Raw genomic sequence first — 22,662 nt, forward strand, 5'->3', positions numbered from 1 at the left:
GCAATTTCTGATGGAAAGATGACCTAAGAACAGCGTTAATTGATAATTATTTTAATAGTAACGATCTCTTTAATGATTTTAGTAATATTAGGGTTTTAAGTAACGCGAAAGGTACAGGTACGAAAATACTGGGGATTTATAGATGATGGTCATCTAAATATAAATCACCAACCTAAGAAGGGAAATTGAGGTGGGAAGGATACTGTAAAATAGGTCAAAGGTTTTACCACGCCCAATGTTTCCTAAATAAGTTTTTGATTAACATAGAAGGTACACATTTAAAACAACATGGATATTGTTGAATTGAATCGAAAATAAAATTTAGGCCTTAAGCCAAGCACTGTGGTATCAAAGGCCATTCAGCGCCATATAATCCAAATTAACCAATCATACCCGTACCCTCACAACATTTGGTGTAATTTTAACCTATAAAACCAAAAGGTGTTATGATTCATATTCACCAACTTAAGTATGAAAATGGTTGTGGAAAGGTCACACAACACCTCACATTACTTCTAGTTAACATGGGCTGTTGGAGTGTACTGTACACGTTTAAAATCCCATAAAGATTATTACGATTGGTTTCTCAATTAGGAATAACCATGGAAATGTAATAATCAGCAGCTTTTTAGAAGTGTTTAAATATAAAAAGAATAAGAATTGTACTCAATAAAACTGATTGAACTTTTAGAGTGCCAGGTCTAAACCCCCCCAAAAAATATTTCTCTTTGACTAGCTTATTTTTGCAAACGCAAATTTAACAACCGATTGGTATCAAAATCAAGTAAGCATGTATTCTGTTTACTAGCAATATGGAGGGCAAGGGTTAATTATCATCAGACTCTCCATCCTCATCTGATGATGACAGATACTCCTTTTTCATCCAAAGATGACAGCTGAAACTTCACATCAGATTCCTTTTTGTTAGCTTCCATATCTAGTATTAATCCGTCTGGCAGCTGGGGACTAGTAAATCAAGAAATTTCAAATGACTCATCTTGGCGTCCTCAACCATCATCTCTAGTAGGATGTTACTGGATGGTAGTAAAGTGTGCATTTACCCACATTTTTTCAACAAAGGATGCCCGTCGGATATGTTGCGAAATCTTTGCCTTACAGGGTGGAATCATTATGGCATCGATGCCACATTAATTTCTTCAGTGGGCCTTTGTTTGTTTACTTTGGCCCAAAGTGTTTCTCAAATCCCTGGTTCTGATGTTCAACAAAGGATAAGACTGGTCCCCATATCTTTGTACCATACATCGTTGCTTTGAAAGATATTACAACTTGCCATTTGTGCATAAGTGTCCTATTCCAATTGCTTGAAGGGGCTTACCTTGCCCTTTCTGTAAAGGAGTGGAAAGCAGGCAGGACATCAGTGAGGATTTCCTCATTGTCTTCTCCATGTCAGTTATGTTTATATACCTTATGTAATTTTTTGATGTTGAGATTAAAACGATTAAAGGATTTTATTAACTCTAGCGACCTCTTGGGGTATGAGAGTACATTACAAAATATACAAAATTACAATATGACTTACAATAATAGTCCTAGAGCGTTACCAATTCTAACTATTAAAAACCGTTCCGCCATGTACCCTTTAGGCGACTGTAAAATCTCAAAACCTCTTTCCAGAAAAAAAGTAGCATAGATGATGGATTCCACTGAAAGATGGCGACATCGAAGGAAACATTATATACATTTGCTGAGGACTATTTTCAATCATATACACTTAAGCAAAGCCTTTGTCCGAAAAAAGGACTGAGGGTTAATAAAAATATTGCTTCTCACATGAATCCAGATAATTGGAGGGAGGTTTCAGTAATGCATTGATTGGTTGTTTTTATTTTTTGTTTTCGGCTTTAATTTTTTAATATAGATGTAAAAGATTTAGTCTTTAAATGACAATAGTTGCTAATATAATGCATTAATGTTCAGTCTCCAACCGAAACGGAGACAAATCTCACCAGTGATAATTTCGTATTACAAAATTTCAATCCGTCAAATATTCGTCAAAGCTATTAAAGAAGGTGTATCCTTAGGTAAAACCACTTTATGTTCTATATATACTATATATATATATATATATATATATATATATATATATATATATATATATATATATATATATATCACTGTATGTTCTCCGCCAAGTGTCTTTTATCTTTCACAGCACTAGTTACCAATAACAACCGTTAACGAGACAGCAAATGAGGACGAACGGCCAAATAGATCGGCAACTGTCTTCACGGACCTGTTAACCGGAGGAACTACCCATTCACTGTTTAATATATACTATCTTTAGAAAATGTAAATTAGATGAGACCTGAATTTGCCGGACTTGGGTAGGCTCATTCTATAGCTACTGTACAAGGTAGGCTTACATATACGCTGAGCTTACTCTGTAACATAACTGGTATGTTGTTATTTGTCCTTTAATTGTTTGTTACTGTAACGTAACTAATCTTGTTTATTTGCCGTTAATTGTTTGTTACTGTGACGTAACTAATGTTATTTATTTGTTAATTGTGTTTAATATATACTATCTTTAGAAAATGTAAATTAGATGAGACCTGAAATTTGCCGGACTTGGGTAGGCTCATTCTATAGCTACTGTACAAGGTAGGCTTACATATACGCTGAGCATACTCTGTAACATAACTGGTATGTTGTTATTTGTCCTTTAATTGTTTGTTACTGTAACGTAACTAATCTTGTTTATTTACCGTTAATTGTTTGTTACTGTGACGTAACTAATGTTATTTGTTTGTTAATTGTGTTTCGAATATGTTGGTTATTGGTAATGTCCGATTGAGCATTTGTTTCTGCTTGTAGGGTTGAAGGTTTTGTCTACATATACAATAAAATGAAAGAAGAAATGTTGCTGTGAGTTGTATCTTCCTTCGGGTTGCTATATTTGGTGGCAGAGCGTTCACCACGGCAACCTTCAACCCAGTGGGTTACCAGCACGTTCCTAGGAATATTTACTACTGGACTGGAGTGCAATTGCAAGGTAAGACATTTGTTGGAGTTATGTACAGTGCCAGTGGGAATAAAGTGGGGCAAAGCAGTGTAAGTGATGAAAGTGACGTTTGTGACTATATTATGGGAACAGAGACAGGCGCAGGTGATGATGAAATGATGGAACGTGGTTGTGATCAAGATTTGTTAGCAGAAATACGTGGTGTGGTAAATGAAGAAGTGAGTATCGTAGTGAGGAGTGAAAATAATGGAGGGCGTTGCAAGAATTTAGATTTAGGAGCAGGTAATTTTGTTGATAAAAGTGGTGATAATTATGAAAAGCATTGGGAAAAAGACGTTGTAAAATTGTGGTCGAAAGTCGTAAATATTCAGAAAGTGGTGGATTTTAACCACTGCGAAAACGTGCATTCTTTAGCAGAGTAGGGGAGTTAATAAATGCATTAAAAGAGAACCAGAAAAGTTTGGTGAATGAAATTAAGAAATCCAATTTAAGGGTTAAAAAGGCTGGAGATAGTGTAGAAGATTTCACTGTGGAAAACCAGAAGCCACTTTTTAAAAGGTATGTTGCTAAGGAGTTGGGTCGTCTTTTAGCCAATAATAACAAAGAATGGGAAGATAGGTTGGATAGATTGAATCGTTGGTGGCAAAACAGATTCGCCTTGATAGAAGATGAGTTGGATAGGGTGTGTAGAAGAGGGGCCTGTAATTACGCATGTAATAATGCTCGTTCAATAGTAAAAAAACCTCCACAGCTCGAAAAAATGAGTGGGAGGAACAGTGGTAAGAAGGAAATCAAGAGATGGTTTGAACAGGCAAAATTATGTACCAATCAGCTTAACCTAGCAGGCACTGATGCCGTAAACTATGTTAAAGTTAGTTTGATAGAGCCTGCTAGCACAAGAATACGCCATGCTAAGCCGAAACGTTGGAGGAAATGGAGACTAAGCTACTAGAAGCGTATGCAGATAATAAAGATGATCTAAAGAAAAGGAAAGAACTGTGGTGTGCACAACAGGGAATACAAGAAGGTGTTTGGGAGTATTTAGACAGAATAATTGACTTGGAAGAAGAAGCCGAGGGCAAAGCAGTCTGCTCTAAAGAGAGGGAAATCAGTAAATGTATGATTTTTAAAAAAGGTTTGAGGGACAGGAAAATTGCCTGTGATCTAAAGGATAAGATTGAAAACGGAGTCATAAACCAATTAGAAGATGCTGGTAGATTTGTGCAAGATAGAATGAAGGTTATGAAAGAATTTGGTAATGTTTCTGACATCCATTTGAATAGCAGGGGGAGAGATGATAAAGTAATTAAGTGTTGGACCTGTGGGGATCAGGTTCATCTATCATACCAGTGCAAAAATGGAGGGTTTTCTAGAGACAATATAGTGCAGGATCAGGGGGAAGGACACCAGTATAAGGGAAGGCTAGGTAAAAACAGAACGCAAAATAAACATGTTTTGGAAAATCAGTTTACGGGTACTTGTTGGTCTTGTGGGGAAGATGGTCATCCATTTTATAAGTGTAATCTATACTCTAGTAAGAACAGAGGATTAAATAATGCAAGAGGAGACAAAGTTTTGAGGGAGATGTCATTACAGGCCGGGGATAATGCCCAGGAAAACTTGTGAGGCCGGGCGTTAACTTGAACGTCCGGCCAAGTGAATGTTTAAATAAGAGAGGAGACACTATGAAACTGATACTCGGCATAGAGGGAAAGAAAGCTGTGGGACTTATGGATTCTAGGGCAAACTGTAGTTTGTTGTCGGAAAATTGGTATTTGGGGAATCTAAAACCAAAAGGGGTAACATTGTATAATACTAGTGACTACATATGTGACCTGAGTGGTAATGAAATTAATATAATAGGTCATGTCGTTGTTGATGTGGAAGTAAGTGGATTGGAACAGAACTGCAGTGTTTTCTATGTCAAGAGAGCTGAGAAAGGAAGGAATAGTCTTGGCAAGAATACTGACCAAGAGTGCCTTGTGGGCATGAATGTTTTGTCTTTGCTGTTCGAAAAATGGGGAGTTACCAAAAACGTTAACGTGATGGCATCAGGGAAAGAGGGATTAAAAGCTGAATATGGTCAAGTCTTGGATTGCTGTATGAGACTAGTTGGTCAAACTATGCAGGTTTGGCAAAGTGAGGATTTAGGATATGCTAATTGCTTAAGACAACAGAACAGAAATGTCCCGTCAGGTAGCAGGAAACTAATTAAGGTATACATTGATAGCCTAAAGGAAGTGCCAAAGGAGTATGTAGTTTTAGAGAAAATAGCAGACGAGAGTAAAAATATGTTACCTCCGGATGTAATTGGTCTAAAGATAATGTTAGCATTGAAGCAGGCAGTATATTGGCCACGGTGCAACTTGGCATCAGGGAGTTTATGGAGGATGATGATAATGAGAATATTGAAAAACTATCAGAGACAGAACTTCAAAACCACAGACGGAAGTTGGGAGTCAATGTCGATGAAAGTAAATTAAGTAAATCGGATTTGTTAAGACTTGATAAGATTCTCTACAAATATAAGGACTGTTTTGAGCTAAATGATTCGGACCTAGGTTTGATAAAGGGATGGGAACATTCCATTAGATTGTCCTGTGGGAACCTATCAAATTACCGTATAGAAGAATAGCACCCACGTTGATCCCTGAGGCCAAACAGTTGCTTGATGACTTAAAGAAACGGGGTGTAATTGAAGAAAGTGCAAGTCCTTATGCAGCACCTATAGTCCTTGTGAGGAAGAAGGGGGGAGGCCTAAGGTTGTGCATTGATTATAGGAAATTGAATGAAAAAACTTTTAAGGATGCATTTCCTCTTCCTAGAGTAGCGGAGTGTCTGGATTCATTGGAAGGGGCCAAATACTTTTCGACTTCTGACCTTGCGCAGGGCTATCATCAAGTTTTGTTAAGGAAAGAAGATAGAGAGAAAACTGCATTTACTGTACCATGGGGACACTTTCAGTATCGCAGGTATCCAATGGGTCTGACAAACAGCCCAGCAACCTTTCAACGATGTATGGAGAATATTTTGGGGGATATGTTTTTGGAATTTCTAGTCATTTATTTGGATGATATGATATTATTTTCGAAGACCATTGACGACCACTTATTAAGATTGGAGGCATTGCTAGAGCGCATAAAGTCTTATGGGATGAAATTAAAGCCAAAGAAATGTCATTTGTTGCAGACAAGTGTAAGTTACCTAGGATTTAGCATTAGTAATCAAGGAATAGGACCTGAGCTAAGTAAGATTGAAGCAGTGAAGAACTGGAAGAGACCAGAAACTATTAAGGAAGTGCGAGCTTTCCTGGGATTTGCAATATTTTATAGGAGATTTATTAAAAATTTTGCCATAATTGCCAAGCCACTCAATGAGAAATTGAAAAGAGAAAAGAAGAAATCTAGTCAAACTATTAATGATAAATGGACAGAAGATGCGGAAATGGCCCTCCAGACATTGATAGAAAAATTGATAGCTGCCCCAGTACTGAAAGGGATAGAGTTTGGGAAAGTGTGTACATTAGAAATAGATAAGCTGCATCCTGTAGCTTATGCAAGTAGGTCACTGAAACCACACGAAAGAAACATGAAGAACTATAGTTCGAGGAAACTAGAATTATCTTATTGGCACAAAGTGCATAGTGCATACTGACAATGCCCCTTTGAGTAATCTCAGCTTAGCAAAACTTGATCACACAGAACAAAAATGGGTGGCAGATTTGTCGGTATTTGACATTGAACTTAAATTCAGACCAGGAAAACAAAATGTTAAAGCCGACATTCTCTCACGCAAGCCAAGAGAGATGGTGATGAATGAAGACGAAGAAGTATGGGTAGCTCCTCATGAGGACACAAATTTTGTTTGTGCCATAAGTAGACATCAGATTTTAGAGTGGGAGGACGTTGTTAATAAACAGAAAGCTTGTCCAGTTTTAGAGATTGTAAGGAAATGGCTAGGAGGAGAAAATATTGAGTGAGAAAACATTAATTTTAAACCTGAATTAGTTACGTGGAAAAGGGATAAAGAAAGTATTGTGATAAGAAATGATATTCTTTATAAGACTCATGTGGATCAATTAGATAACATAATTTATAGATTAGCCGTTCCTGTTCTTTTAAGAAGTAAGTGTTTAGTTGAAACTCATGATAAACTAGGGAATCAGGGTATTGATAGAACTTATAAATTACTGAACTCTAGTGTTTATTGGCCCAACATGAGGGGATTTGTAACTGATTTCATTTGAAATTGTGAAACTTGTTTAAGGGCAAAAGATGAAATTCCATATAGAAATACCATTCCTGTTCATGTGGAAACTTCTCAGCTCATGGAAATTGTGGCGATAGATTTTTGTTCCGTGGAAAGATCAACCTCTGGAAAGGAGCATATTTTAGTTTTAAGTGACCTGTTTAGCAAATACGTATGGGCATATCCAACGAAGGATCAGAAAGCGACAACAGTGGCTAAAATATTAGTCGAAGAGCTCTTTTATAAATATGGAATTCCTCAGCAGCTTCATACTGACCAGGGGAGAAATTTCGAAAGCGCTCTAATTAAGAAAATCTGTAAAAGGTTCAATGTAAAGAAATCACGCACTTCTCCATATCACCCTGAAGGAAATGGTCAAGTGGAAAGAATGAATAGAACTCTGTACGGTCTACTTAGAAGTTTGGAGGAGGAGAAGAGGAACAAATGGCCATTGTATTTGCAGAGTTTAGTATTTGCATATAACATAACACCTCACTCTGTGACAGAGTTTTCTCCGTATTTCTTGTTGTTCGGGAGGGAACCTTGTATTTCGACCGAGAGCTGGGGGTATCTGGAAGACATTTACATATTTCAAGACGGAGACTGGTTACGTCAGCAATGCAAAATTCAAAAAGAAGTTTGGGATTTGGTTAGAAGGAACACACAAAAGAACTGGGTATCAAAAGCAAAGCCTATGTTAGCAAAATCCAGAGAAGGTGATTTGGAGGTAGGACAAAAGGTTTTATTACGAGAAAATAAAATTATTGGAAGAGCGATACTAGGAGACAAATTCGGTAAAAGAAAGTGGGTAATTGAAGAAGTACTTAACAGGGACTGTGGTTTGTATAGAATTAGGTCTGAAGGAAGTGATGCTAAGGTTATCCATCGAAGGAATATTAAACCGTTCGCTGGGATAGAAAGGAATGAGGGGGGAGAAAATATTGATGACTTAGATACGGAAAATAATGATAATTTCGAAACCGCTGATATGGATGACAGTAGCTTAGAAATGCCTGATATGGAAGAAGTTTTAACCAGGTTTGGGTTTGATTTAGCAACCATGGTAATAGTGAACCTAAAGAAAGTGTTGATAAAGAGGTTGAACAAGAACAGGGAGTAAATAAGAGCTTGGTCCATTTATTCAAATGTCTTTATTATTGAACAATGACCACGGTCAATCTGAAATGAACATAAAACATATTTAGAATAAATGATGAACAATGTATATAACTCAAATGAACACAAAACATGTTAAGAATAAATGATGAACAATGTATATACAGTAACTCAATGTTTATAACCCTCTATCTCCCCCCAATTTTTTAAACGGCCTTTTAAAATGTCTCTCGTGTAGGTCGGTTTAAAACTGATGTCAAAACATTGGGTGGCAATAAAATGTCCAAATTATAGGTTCATGAACACTAAACTCCTGTTAGCATGTGAAGGAACGGAAACTTGAAAAATAATTATTGTCATGTGTTGATCATGATGACACTATAGCTAGTTCATCTCGAAATCACAGTGCCATGTTGGCGGTCGACGGGTACGACTGGACTTGCGTTGCTCCAAAGTTGGCATGGAAGGAATTAACTGCGATGGAGAGTTTGTGCTATCATTGGGAGGCGGAATCTCTGCTTGATGATTCGCAGTGTTACTGAGGTCGTTGGGATAGCATTCCGGAGCAGCAACATCAAAATGAATGTCAGGGGTAGTACCACTTGGTAACGGCAAAGTGGTCAGTGGAAGAGTACCATGTGTGTCCGGATTTTGGGGTGTCGGAATGGTGTCCTTCGCAATGGTCTCAGACATTTTAGTGGTCGAAGAATTGGCAATAGGTACAATCTGATTCCGATTATAGTCATCTCTAATTGTACGGACTTCTGGAATATTCCTGACAGGCACGTATTGTCTCAAAAACTTCCGGTTCCTTAGCGTGACCCTACCAGAGCCATCAACTCTGACGACGTATTGGTCGAATTGGCGGACTTCTATGATGACACCGGTTTTGTCCCATTTCAGGGGGTGATTTCCTGTTTGATTTTGGATGCGAACCCGGTCACCTACGGACAGTGGGGGTAGTCTCTTAGTGTGCTCTGATAAGCGCTCTCCCTGTTTAAGGTGTCGATGTCTTAGGGCCTCCTCTCTTGCATCGAGTGTTTCCTTCCACGTGTCGTGGGGACGGTACCTGCCGGGCGGGACAGGTATGAAGTCTCTGATGGGACGACCAAATACACATATTGCAGGAGATAACTTGGTATCTCTGTCAGGTGTGTTCCTGTATTGGAGCATCGCACGTTGGAATTCATCAGTGTTGAGATCACCGTTACTGCCCATGTTGTCTGCTATAAGACGCTTGACAGTTTTGACGCCTATTTCGGCTCTGCAATTACTATGTGGGAAGGCCACAGAGGAAAGGCGGTGATGGACTCCCCAGTCCTTTAAAAACTGCCTAGTTGCCGTCGCTGTAAATTCAGGTCCACCATCAGATGTCCATTCATCCGGAATCCCAAATGACACAAATGTTCGGCATAGTGAAGTTATAAGACCCTCTGCACCGTTCGAAGATCGTTCAACTATGGGCCAATTCGAGTATCGATCAACTATAACTAAATATCCAACTCCTCGGTAGTGAAAGTAATCTGCACAAACACATTGGAATGGGTAGTCTGGAGATATAAGGGGTGTAGGCGGAGCACTAGGATTCGAAGGCGCGATGCTATTGCAGTGGTTGCATCCAGCTCGAAGTGCTGTTATAGCGGGTGTTATCCCTGGCCAAAACACAGATGACTCTGCTCGCAATACCATAGAGGTAATTCCTTGATGTGCTGAATGAAGAGATGTGAGAATTTCCTGACGAAGGGCTGGAGGAATAACTATACGCTCCTTGTATAGTATCACACCATCAACAGTGTAGAGATGCTCGCGGAATTGAATATACTCTCGAAGATGTACAGAAAATTCTTGGCGAGACTCTGGTACTCCGCATTCTATAAGGCTGAGCAGTTCATGCATGTTATCGTCACTACTTGTGGCAGTGCGAACTCTGTCCCAGGTGACTGCTCTCATGTTAAGTGATTCAAGTGAGAATACTGCTGATGCGGTGATACAAGTATCAATATCATTGTCAGTGGAAACAATATGCTGATGGCAATTTGTGTGGGGGAACATTTCTCACGGAAGGTACACTGTCAACTGATGCAATGTCATCTTGAAGCGATAGCTTTTCAGATTTTCCAGTTGGGTGGCGCGATACTCCATCTGCAGCGAGATGCTTGACCCCTGGGTTATGAATCATGCGAAATGGATAGTGGAGGGACTTTTCCTTCAAGTTTCTGAGACGTGAATTTGATATGTCCTCCAATGATCTGTCACCAAATATTTTCAACAGGGGTTTATGGTCAACTGCGACCACAAGATCTTCACAGCCAAGAACAAAGTATCTTGCCTTATCAAGAGCATCGACGACTGCCAACGCTTCACCTTCAACTGGTGCATATCGAGACTCAGCTGCATGTGTGAACCTACTTCCGACTAGTGTGATCTTCCAACCAGTGCGACAACAAAATGGTCGATTGTCTGGACAGTCGCAGTGTTTCTGGACCAGCCAGAATCCAATTCCTGATTTTGACCAATCGGTGGCGAGACAGGTAGGTTTTGTCTTGTCAAAGATTCGCACGCCTTCTTCAATTTCGTTGATAATAGCAGTTTTAGACTCCTCGAAGAGTGCATTAATATTGTCATTCCAGGTGAATGGTGTTCCTGGTTTCAATAACTGTCTGAATGGTAGCATTTTATCGGTCATGCTGAAAGCATACGATACTTAGTTTACTAAACCAAACCAAGATCTGACATCGGTGATATTTCTTGGGGTTGGAAAGTCCATAATTGCACTAAGATATCTTGCACATGGGCGAACTGTGTCTGGGGTTATTTAGAATCCAGCGAATTCAGCTGTGTCTTCTGCGAAACGAAATTTGTCAGGGTTGAGTGTTATGCCGTGTCTTCCACATATGTCGAGCCATTGTACAGCTTGGAAAAAACTCTCCTCTATTGAGTCAGACCAAAGAAGAACATCGTCGACACATTTAGTTTTGTTGGGTATCTCGGCAACTATTTCATCATACTGTCGAGTATATCCGTCGCCAGAAGCAATATACCCTTGAGGGGCTGTTTTATAACGATAGCGTCCCCAAGGAGTGATAAACGTAGTTAAGTGACGGTCAGATTCCTGAATCGGTACACTGTGGTATCCATTCGAGGCATCAAAGACGGTTTTCTTTTTTCCTTGTGGTACTGACCTTGCTTGGTAAAATGGAGAAGGCGTATGATGCGTTTCTCTCTTAGCGTGCACATTGAGAGGCTGAAAATCAACTGTTCGTCGAGGTGTGCCATTTTTCTTAGCACATACAACCATCCGGTGGCACCAAGTTACTGATTCTCCGATTGGGACAGGTTCAAGGACACCAAGGCAGACGTCCTGGTCAAGTCCAGCTTTAACTTCCTCTTGCCAGTGTAACGGCACTGGCACTGGTGTGTGACGAGCAACAGGATCAGCATTCGGATCGATCATCAACTTCATTGGGGGTCCCTCCATTAGTGGTAACGGTTGGTGGTCACATACGTTGAATGTACTTGATTCGTAGTACTCCAAGAGGTAGTCCTTTAGTTTAGACTGGTTGGACTCGGTTGCACTGAACGGTAGTTGACGTTTTGGGCAATCACATTGATTGGCTAGTCCACTAACGCTTCCTACTTCATTGTTGGTGGCATCCGGAGTTTCCGATTGTGTGTCATAGATTTCACCAATAGTCGGAAAACTATCCGATATCATGCCAAGGGCGATGCAGGCTTCCCTACAGATGAAAAGCTTATGCGAGTTGTCAGTGACATATGTCATTTGTCTATTCTCAACAAGGTTCCCCTGCTCATCTGTTCCTGAGATACAAAGGATTGTGGCACCGAGGATTTTAATGCCTCTGTTATTTGCAGCGTGCATTTTCAAAGTTACAGGAATGAGGTCACTTTGCTTGAGGCCAAGTTTGTGGATGACCTTGATACCTGCGAGACAGCTTTGGCATCCAGTGTCTGCCATTGCAGATATACGAACAGCATGTGTACCAGCTTGAAGGTGGAAACCAAAGGCTTCGTAATCCTCAGGTGATGTTCTGATTGTCAGATTTATGAAAGGTTGAGATTTGGAAGGTCTCTTTATCCAAGTATCAGATAAGTTGTCATACAGATGGTGGTCCAAAGCCAATGTCTTGTCAGTGTGTCGTTTAGAGATTGATGATACGCCGCACAAGGTGTTGAACACCGCATTCTCGTAGTCATTGGCATTGTGAACACTGGGTTTCACTTTTGGTTTGCCCTTACTACGGCAAACACTCTCGAAGTGATTTTCTCGGTTACAATATTCGCATCTATGACCGTAAGCAAGACATTCTGATTTTCTTGCACGTGCAGGAGTGTTTTTACCATGTCCTTTCTTGCCACAGTATGAGCAGACTTTGTTTTTATCTTTGACAGCGGTTTGTTTTGCCTTTCTGTATGAACTACTGGCTGCTGCTTGGACCTCATGAGAGAGTAATAGTCGGGAGGCAGATCGTTTACCAGATTCTTTAGCTTCGACAAACTGTGCAACTTCTTCTAATGACATGTCCTGATTCTTATCACCAAGTAGATCTAATTGTATTTCAGGGTCACATATGCCGCGTGCTAATACGTCTCTCACTATTGTGTCAGTATAATTTACATCAACGTTGCATCCTGGACATTTTATCAGGAATTTGCAAACACTAGCCTGTCCTGTAAGTCGTGCACAGAAACGTCGTACAGGCTCATCACGGTCTTGACGCATGTTGTGTAGAGTCACTCGAGCTACCATGGTGTTTTCCTCTCGAACTGCCAGTTTTTTATTGCTCCCATCACTTCTACTTCAGTCTTGTTAGTAAGACTGCCACCAGCTGATCGTGTTAAGTCTTTTCGAAGTTGTTCCTCGCAGCATTCTAGAAGCTGTACCACGCGATCAAGGCCCTCTATTTTGGTTGCGTCTACATAGTCAGACCATCGTGCTTGAAAATATGCCCATTCTTCACTTGTTCCCGCTGTCGATATTGTGGGTCTTTTAACTCTTTCTACTTTGGCAGCTTGTCCAGGAGCATGTGTGGTGCACTGAGCAGTTATGAGTGCAGCTACGATGGAGGCCTCAAGGTCGTCCGTGACGTAATCACAGCCTGGTATTGGACATCCTACTGCTGGCATTTTGATTAGTTCTTAGGATTTAGTCATTCACAATATCTGTTATCCTGAATCCATCTCTGGCCGTGGTCATAAATAAGAGCTTGGTCCATTTATTCAAATGTCTTTATTATTGAACAATGACCACGGTCAATCTGAAATGAACATAAAACATATTTGGAATAAATGATGAACAATGTATATAACTCAAATGAACACAAAACATATTAAGAATGAATGATGAACAATGTATATACAGTAACTCAATGTTTATAACCCTCTAGGGAGTAACAATTAAGGCACCAGTACTGAGAAGATCAGAGAGGATACGAAACAGGCAGCGATCAGAGTTTTAAATTTGTCTTTCTTTGTCGGAAACAGGTAATGGTAGCGTAGTGTGAGAGGATGGAAGGGTGTAGTGTGTGTACGATGAGGGCATCCTAAAACTGTAGGGGGTTTGTGTGTAGCACAGTGTCTTTTATCTTTCACAGCACTAGTTACCAATAACAACCGTTAACGAGACAGCAAATGAGGACGAACGGCCAAATAGATAGGCATGAACGGAACTGTCTTCACGGACCTGTTAACCGGAGGAACTACCCATTCACTGTTTAATATATACTATCTTTAGAAAATGTAAATTAGATGAGACCTGAAATTTGCCGGACTTGAGTAGGCTCATTCTATAGCTACTGTACAACGTAGGCTTAAGGCGGGTACACACATGCAACCCAAACCTTGTATTATAACCAATTCTTGTAACAAAAACGCAAGTGTGGACGGTTCCTCGAACCAGAACCCCGTACCCGCGAGGTTCGAGGCTCGGTTCGCTCTCCGTTCCGGCAATTGTCGGTTTTTGGGCCCCGAATCAAAGGGAGGTCTCTTTGCATGTTACGCAACGTGTGGACGGGACCTGTATTGCACGCGTATCAACAGAGGTGGCTGAACTTGACACCGACTATGAATAAGGCCGTCCATAGAAGAGTCCCTTGTTTTGGTCAGTCAGTACGTATATGTGTACCATGGCTGATTGGAGTGAGGAAGAGGTCCTTCAGTTTATTAGTTATTACGAAGAAAAGACTTTACTGTGGTATGCAAAACACCCCAACCATTTTAACAAAATACGTCGCAATGATGCATGGATAGATATAGCACAAAAAACGGGAAAATCGATGGTGGAATGCAAGAGGAAGATGACTTGCTTGTTAGCGTCTATGAGAAGGGAGAAGGTTAAGATTAAGAAAAGCACTGGAACAGGGAAAGGTGAGTACAGAACTACAGATAGTTGATCTGTAATATAATTTATTTTTGTTCTACTGTATATAGAAAATTGGGCCTTAGTGAGTGCACATGTTGATATTAGATATAAAATACCAAGTGATTGCGGGTAATCTGGATAGTATAGGCTACACATGTAAGTCTGAATTTTTTTTCCTTAGGTACTGATGAGGTCTATAAAAGTGCGTGGTTTGCATTTAAGAGCTTGCAATTCCTTTGGGGCAAGGACAAACCTCGAGAAACAATGAACACAGTAAGTTTTTTTTCCATCCATTAATGCTAAAAGATACTTGAAAATTAATTATGTTTATGTGCACATTTACTCCAAAAACTGTACATTGCCTAAATACTCTTGCATGCACAATGTAGTTGTTAATTACTGAATCTTTTGCGTCATTTCTTTGTTAGTGATTCTTGCAATCTCCGTTTTGCTATATTCTTTATCTCCCTTTACTGATGTATTATGATAATTATGGATCTCTTACTAGAATTTTATGCTCAAAACCTATATTAAGCAGGAAAATTACACAGTATCCGGTTCAGATATATTAAGCGTTTGACATTATTTATTGTTTCTTACGTATACAAAAATTATGTTAGTAATAGTTAACATACAAAAATCATGTTGGTAATGGTTAATAAAAGGTGGATAAACTTAAGGGACCTTCATCTTGGCATAATTGTTCTGCCAGCTAACACTTCCTTCGTTCATGAAGTAATCAGCCAGTTCTTCTCGTACATCCTTAGCAGTTGTAGAGGATCTACGAGGAACATGTCTGAGCGTAATTAAGGATGTTAAATTGTGTTGTTCTGCTCTCCAAGTACCAGGAATGACATTTCCTTCCTCATCCTCGTAATCCAAAGTGCCTAATGGGGTGTAGATATTCACTGCTTGCTTGTTCCTTCGTAAAAAGTTGTGGAGGTGAGCTACAGCCATTACAATCAGTGCAGCTTTATTCTCCTGCAAAAGTAAGGGTTTTCTAAGGACCCTGAACACTGAAGAGCAAATGCCAAAAACATTTTCAACAACTCTACGAGCTCGGCTAGTTCTGTAGTTAAACACTCGTTCTTTGGAACCTTTTGGGTGCATGCCAGCATACCCTTTCATCATGTTTGGACTAAGAGCAAAAGCTTCATCGCCAACAAAGAAATATGGAATTTCTTTTTCTCTCGACCCTAAACATTGTGGTTTTGGAAAATTCAGGGCATTGTTTTCAATTTTTTTATACAAAGCACTATTTCTATAAACCCCTCCGTCCGATATTCTACCCTGACATCCTACATCAACATAGATAAAGTTGTAATGGGCGTCGACCAAAGCTAATAATACCACACTAAAAGTTGCTTTATAATTAGAAAATTCAGTTCCACTGTTGAAAGGAGCTTGCAAGACAATATGCTTCCCATCCATGGCTCCTATGAGATGAGGATAGTTCCACAACTCTTCAAATCCTTTGGCGATGGCTAACCAATTGTCTTCCGTTGCTGGAACCTGTAGGAGAGAAAAAATTGTTACGGACACACACACACACACACTATATATATATATATATATATATATATATATATATATATATATATATATATATATATATATATATATCTTAACAGATTTGACCAAAATAGCCTATATATTCAACTATTTCCTAGATGTATGAAGATGACTCGGCTATATTTTTGTTTGCATTTAATATATATATATATATATATATATATATATATATATATATATATATATATATATATATATATATAGGCCTATATATATATATATATATATATATATATATATATATATATATATATATATATATATATATATCTTAACAGATTTTACAAAAGTTGCCTATATATTCAACTATTTCCTAGATGTATGAAGATGACTTAGCTATATTTTTGTTTGCATTTATATATATATATATATATATATATATATATATATATATATATATATATATATATATATATTTGCAATCTGTTTAACTTCTGATGACATACGCTTATCTTTCCAGATACCGGGGACAGAAACCGGTGATAATTTGGAAGTTGACCAAGACGCTTCCCAAAATGAAGAAAATCTACTTGTCCCAAGTGCTGTAGACGAAAACACAACTACAAATATCCCCATCTCATCACAGAGGGTATCAAGAAAGCAAAGGATTCAAGAACAACGCTTAGATACAGCCTTCGAAATACTTAAATCGTCTGTTTCTTCTAATGATGAGGCACAAGATTTTGGAAACTTAATTGCTAAAAAGTTACGTACATATGACGCTTGCACTCGGTCTGCTGTCCAACATGCAATAATGGGCATATTCTTGAAAGTAGACATGGGCAACTTTGAACAACAGCCAGCACTGGCTCGTTCGAGACCAGGCAATGATCAACATTCCTTGCAACATTTTTCCTTTCCTGCTGTCAATATACCTTCTGTGTCACACTTTAACCAGCCGTCACCTTCATTTGATAGCCGTTCAGCTTCATCCTCACCACATTTGACAGGACAACAACTTTTAAAAACTAGGTCTGCTTTATCTACTGAACAATTACCTTCGATTTCACCTTCTACCTCTACTGAACAATTACCTTCGATTTCACCTTCTACCTCATCGTCACCACTACCCACGGAGCAAAATGTGTTTTCCCCTAACCTCTCAGAAGATGATTACTTCATACAAGAGCTAATTTGATTATTTTCTTTTTCTTTTGTATTTCCTTCTTCAGAAGATAAAAATCTCTAACTAATTTGAGCAAATTTCATATATATATATATATATATATATATATATATATATATATATATATATATATATATATATACAATATATACATATTGGTAAAGACTTGTTGTCTGTGCACCATAACCCACTGGATAATGTGTACTTTCCCCTAAAGCTGAACTTGAACTGAATAATGCTTTAGCTAATGTGAATAAAAATATTTGCTAAACCGTGTTTTCAAAAACCTGAACCCCATCAAAGAAAGAAAAATATTATTATTTAATAGAATAACTTTTAAAATACAGAGCATGATAGGCTATAAGTGTCAAGTTCCAATGTACTTACATCCGGTATTATGCAATATTTTTGATATTTTTTCTGGGGCTGCAACCCACTGTCAGTATTTTATATATATATATATATATATATATATATATATATATATATATATATATGTATATATATATATATATGTATATATATATATATATATATACATACATACGGTATATAATTTTTATAGCTGACATAAAGAAAAAGGGTGATGCAAAATTAGAAAGAAAAAAAACTCACCTTTATATTGTTTTGCAGTGCTTCAATGATGGCTTGGCATACATGTGGCACCGTTTCACTGAGGGCTTGTTTTGAGATCTTGAATAGGTATTGCAAACTTGTATACGAGTCTCCAGTTGCTAAAAATCTGATGGTTAGTGCCACCTTCTCTTGAACTGTAATAGCTCCTCTCATATGTGTGTCATTTTTCATAATTTTATGTCCTACCAGTTTTAGAATATTTTCAAAATCTGTCGAAGACATTCTGGTGAAATTTTTGTAGTGGCCAGAAACTTCTTGGAATCTCATGTCAGCGAGTAATTCCCGACCACTGTATTCTACCCTTCTAGTATATAACCTTGATTGCCATCATCTTCTTTTATTTCGCTTCATTTCCGTTAAACAATGTAGGCTATATAAATATACTCGGCAGCTGTTACTTGCATGGTGGCCATCGTCGGTAAACAACCCGGACAGACTGATGATCGCAGTGGATTTCAACGAAGTTACGTGCTTAACGCGGTTACGGTTCGTCCTCAACATTTTGACACCTTGTAACCGTATATGCGTAACACAGTTACGCATACAAGGTTCGGTTCGCGTGTGTGTACCCACCTTTACATATACGCTGATCATACTCTGTAACATAACTGGTATGTTGTTATTTGTCCTTTAATTGTTTGTTACTGTAACGTAACTAATGTTATTTGTTTGTTAATTGTGTTTCGAATATGTTGGTTATTGGTAATGTCTGATCGAGCATTTGTTTCTGCTTGTAGGGTTGAAGGTTTTGTCTACATATACAATAAAATGAAAAAAGAAATTTTGCTGTAAGTTGTATCTTCCTTCGGATTGCTATATATATATATATATATATATATATATATATATATATATATATATATATATATATATATATATTTGGGCTCAAGCCATGTCGTCCTGATGGAAGTTCCTATAGGGTAGCTTCTTTGGGTATATTACAACTACGGCGATATTCCCAGAGAATTTACCTTAAGGTACCCAGAATTCTAACTCCTGGAGCGAATATCCCTAATAAAAGAACCAGGGATATCGCGAAATATCAGAGGACGTATTCTTGACACGCCACATGGCAATCTGCACCCCGAACAGAGATAACACTTCGAAGGGGTCAATTGGCAAGAAAACGAAAACGAGAAAGAAAAGGAGAGCCGCTCGCAAGGTATCTCTCCTCTCCCGTTTCGTAAGCGTGCATTGCGCCGCTCACGGCGCCATTTGCATTCCTTTTTGCGTAGCTCAACAACTCCGTGTTTTTCCCCTGTGTTTCTCGCAAATTCTTGGATTTAATCGATTTATTATGCTTTCTCCAACTTCTTCTGCTTCTGATAAGTTGAATATTATTTCTTTTATGTATAAATGTAGGCTCTTGGTAATTTTTAAAGTGATTAATAGTAATACCTTAATTTCAAGAGCTGTTGCCTACCGGAGGCGTCCTGGACGCTGTCGCTCGCTAGGTATGAGTTATTTAGTTAGCCAGAGCGACGTTCCCGGCTGTTTTGCTTTAATATTTTTGCTTTTTAGCGTTACATAGGATTTCTTTATATGATGCTTTTAGTATTGTTTGTCTTGGCGAAGGATTCGCCGATTCTGGCCTACGCTAGACCGTGTAGCCTAGTCGTTTGGCCCTAGTACTTTCCTGCATGATATTCAGATTTCAGAGTGTTTTAAAATTTTGTTGAAGCTTTAGGCAGTTTTATACATTCAAGATTATATTGATTTCTTCCAAGATAGTATACGAGTGAGTTTCGGTGATTTAGGTAATCGATTCTCTTGGCGCCTAGGCTAAGTTGCCTATGGGGCCTTAGTATACTTTCTCACACTCCCCGGTTGCTCTCTTCTCTTCGGAGAAGGTGTGCAATCCCTTTCCCTCTGCTTAAGCCTTGGGCTTAACCCTAGTGGTTTATCTGAATTAACTTTCGATGCAACTATATTAGGGTGTTGCTGTTCCTTCCTGTTTCCAGTAAGTCTGGCTTCAGAGAGGGGGCAGAACATCAGAGTTCTTAGTCTGAGTCTGTTTATGTCTGGCTTGTAGTTGAGACTCCCTCGCTAGACTGACACAGACATAGGAGGCTTAGCCTCCTTAGGTCACTTTCGAAGGTTTCTGTACGAGATGATTCCTTCTTCTTGTGATCTAGCAGACTAGTCCAGTGTTGCTGTTCTCGGTGTCGAGGATAAGATCCTTTTTCTGGGAATAGCAACACCTTCCTTGCTTTGGTTCCGTGGGGGTTGGCAAGTATTGCTGGCCTCCCTCCTCGGATCTCCCTTAGGCTAAGATGAGTTTTCTTGGCTGCGGGTGATTCATTGCTAAAGCAAGGTTGGTAGGACCCTCTCCGTCCTTTCCCCCTCTTTCCTCTGTAATGGCCTAGCCATTACATTACTGTCCGTCATTCTACATCTGTACCTAGCATAGGTTAGGATGTGGAGTTGACTCAGTCCCTTGCCGGCCGGCAGAGTGTGCCAGCCGGCAAAGGTCTTCTGCTTTGAGTGCTGCCCGGACCTCTCTTGGTCCCTCATCCATGTTTGTCTGTAGAGCCAGATGGCATTGGTCAGGAAGCCTGCAATTATATTCTCCCCTTCCTTATGTGCACTCTTTCGGGTTGCCGGGCTATGAGGTAGTACAGTCTCTTATCCTGGCATCCATTCTGTTTTCTTCTAGTGTTGTACCCTAGCCGGCTGCCGGCCTAAGTGGCCGGCAGCTGGGCAGTCGGAGTTCTCTGGTTCTTTTGCTGCCGGCCGGCATCGGTTGTATACCTTTGCCGGCCGGCTATTATCACGCCTTTGTCTGCCGGTCGCTACGAGTGGTGACCGGCAGACGGGTGCTACCTTGTGTAGTTGCGGCCGGCACTTGCAGTTGTCGGCCGGCAGTTACTGCCGGCCGGCACATGCATTTGAACCAGCGTTCTGCCGCCTTATAGCTCTTAAGTAGTATACTTTAGATCTAGTTATGATGAGTGCCGGCCGGCACATTACCTTCTATACTGTACCAGTATTCTTCAGTATAGTATATACTGTAGGGAGAAAACTATAGTATAGTATTGTTACAACACTGTGTTTTCTAACATTTTTGTGTTATCTTGCACAGCCCTTTGGTGTTGCCTTACAGATAAAGAAAGTGAGTTCTTTCTTGTCTACTATCCGGTATTTTAAAATCATCCTTTAGGTGTGAGCTACACCTGTTTCCTCTGGAAATTTTTCATTGGTTGCTCTAGGACAGATTAACCATACGATTTTATTATCTGGAAGGTTGCAACAATTTACTTTGCGGGAAACACAAGTGTGTGTCTTTCCTTTCTGTTTAATTATGCTAAACTATGTTTATCCAGTGATACGTAGTTCACTTGATACTCATGGAAATTTCTTCTCTTTACAGGAGGACCATCCGAAGTGCGGAAGTGTTTTCTGCAACGTCCGCAGCAAGAACTTCTGCGGACATGATTTGTGTAGGAGGCACGCAGCATGCGCAGTCTCCAAAGGTGATCTTCGGTATTGGGACCCGCAGGTATGTACCGTGTGCACTAACCTGGTTGCTGAGGCTTTTGATTCCCCTAGGACGGCGGAGTCAAGGGATATAGCAAGGGAGAAGCTTCGTACCTGGGTAAGGGGTTTCCAGAAGAATACCTCTGGACATTATCTTCCAAGTGAGAAGATGAGGGGTTACCTTTTCCCCAGAGCGTCAGCTGATGCAGTGATTCCCCAGCCTCAAGGGGAGATCCCGGTAGTTCAGATCCCGGTGGATGCTGAAGTCGCAGTCGCCCTGCAGGACATCCAGTTGGACGACAGGATGTCGGAGGTGTCCGAACGTCTGGAAGAGGACCTCCTGGCAGAAGACCAGGATGAAGATCAGGCTCCAGACATTGAAGAGGAAGAGGTCGACGAGGTGTCGGCTGTTCCGGTTCAGGCCCCTGAACCTATTCCCTCAACATCGTCCGCTCTTCCAGTAGAGCTGGGACAGACCCTCTCCTCCATCGTTGGCATGATCCAACAGATGCAGAGGGAGAATAATGAGAAGGCGGCTGCAATGGAACTGCAGATGCGGAAACTTGCAGCATCACGTGGGCCCCAGAAGAGGCTCAACGTGAAAGACCTTCCCTTGTGCTCAGATGCTAACCCGTGGAGATATGCTGAGCACATGCCGATGACGGTCGGAAAGATCGTCATGTCGGAAAAGTTGGGCTCAGTTCCCCTTGAGGAGGTGGAATTCTGGCCCAGCAAAGGGTCGTATCCGGACTGTTATGTCCGTTTGAGGTAGGAACCAGCTTCAAAGGAGGAGACAGAGCCGAAGGAGGTCATAGTTATGGACCATGCTAAGGCTCAAGCTTTGCTTTCATCCTCGATGAAAGAGAGGGGCTTCACGAACTCAAAGGTTGCTGCTTTGAGTAAGAAGCACCCTTCCTTTGTGTCCTCTCCTGCTAGAGCCTTCCCCTTTTTGCAGAAAGGGTTTGCGGCTGTGCTAAAAGCAGTCGAGGCTGGCAAGCCATGCCCCTCCTTGGAGGAGTGTAAACCTTTGTCTCTGGCCCTACCTATGGACCACAAGGACTGGAAGGACGTCCATCTTACCTTCTCAGTCGGGAAGTTGGAGGCTGATATTGCCGGACGTCAGTT

The 22,662-nt window shown here is 40.0% G+C and overlaps 1 protein-coding gene across 2 annotated transcripts; it reads left to right on the forward strand.

The window, feature by feature from the left end:
- Nucleotides 1-2,379: 2,379 nt before the first annotated feature.
- LOC137632044 (uncharacterized) lies at nucleotides 2,380-17,491 on the forward strand. Of its 2 annotated transcripts, none has more exons than XM_068364019.1 (4): nucleotides 2,380-2,416; nucleotides 2,836-3,013; nucleotides 14,908-14,999; nucleotides 16,759-17,491. In XM_068364019.1, exons 3-4 carry the CDS (start codon nucleotides 14,991-14,993, stop codon nucleotides 17,434-17,436), a joined length of 687 nt encoding a protein of 228 aa, XP_068220120.1. In that variant the 5' UTR covers nucleotides 2,380-2,416; nucleotides 2,836-3,013; nucleotides 14,908-14,990; the 3' UTR covers nucleotides 17,437-17,491. The 2 variants fall into 2 exon arrangements, with proteins under 2 accessions (XP_068220120.1, XP_068220121.1); XM_068364020.1 differs by lacking the exon at nucleotides 2,380-2,416 and adding an exon at nucleotides 2,590-2,664.
- The last annotated feature ends 5,171 nt before the right edge of the window (nucleotides 17,492-22,662 follow it).

This window comes from Palaemon carinicauda, chromosome 40 (genome assembly GCF_036898095.1).
Source record: "Palaemon carinicauda isolate YSFRI2023 chromosome 40, ASM3689809v2, whole genome shotgun sequence".
Lineage (NCBI taxonomy): Eukaryota > Metazoa > Arthropoda > Malacostraca > Decapoda > Palaemonidae > Palaemon > Palaemon carinicauda.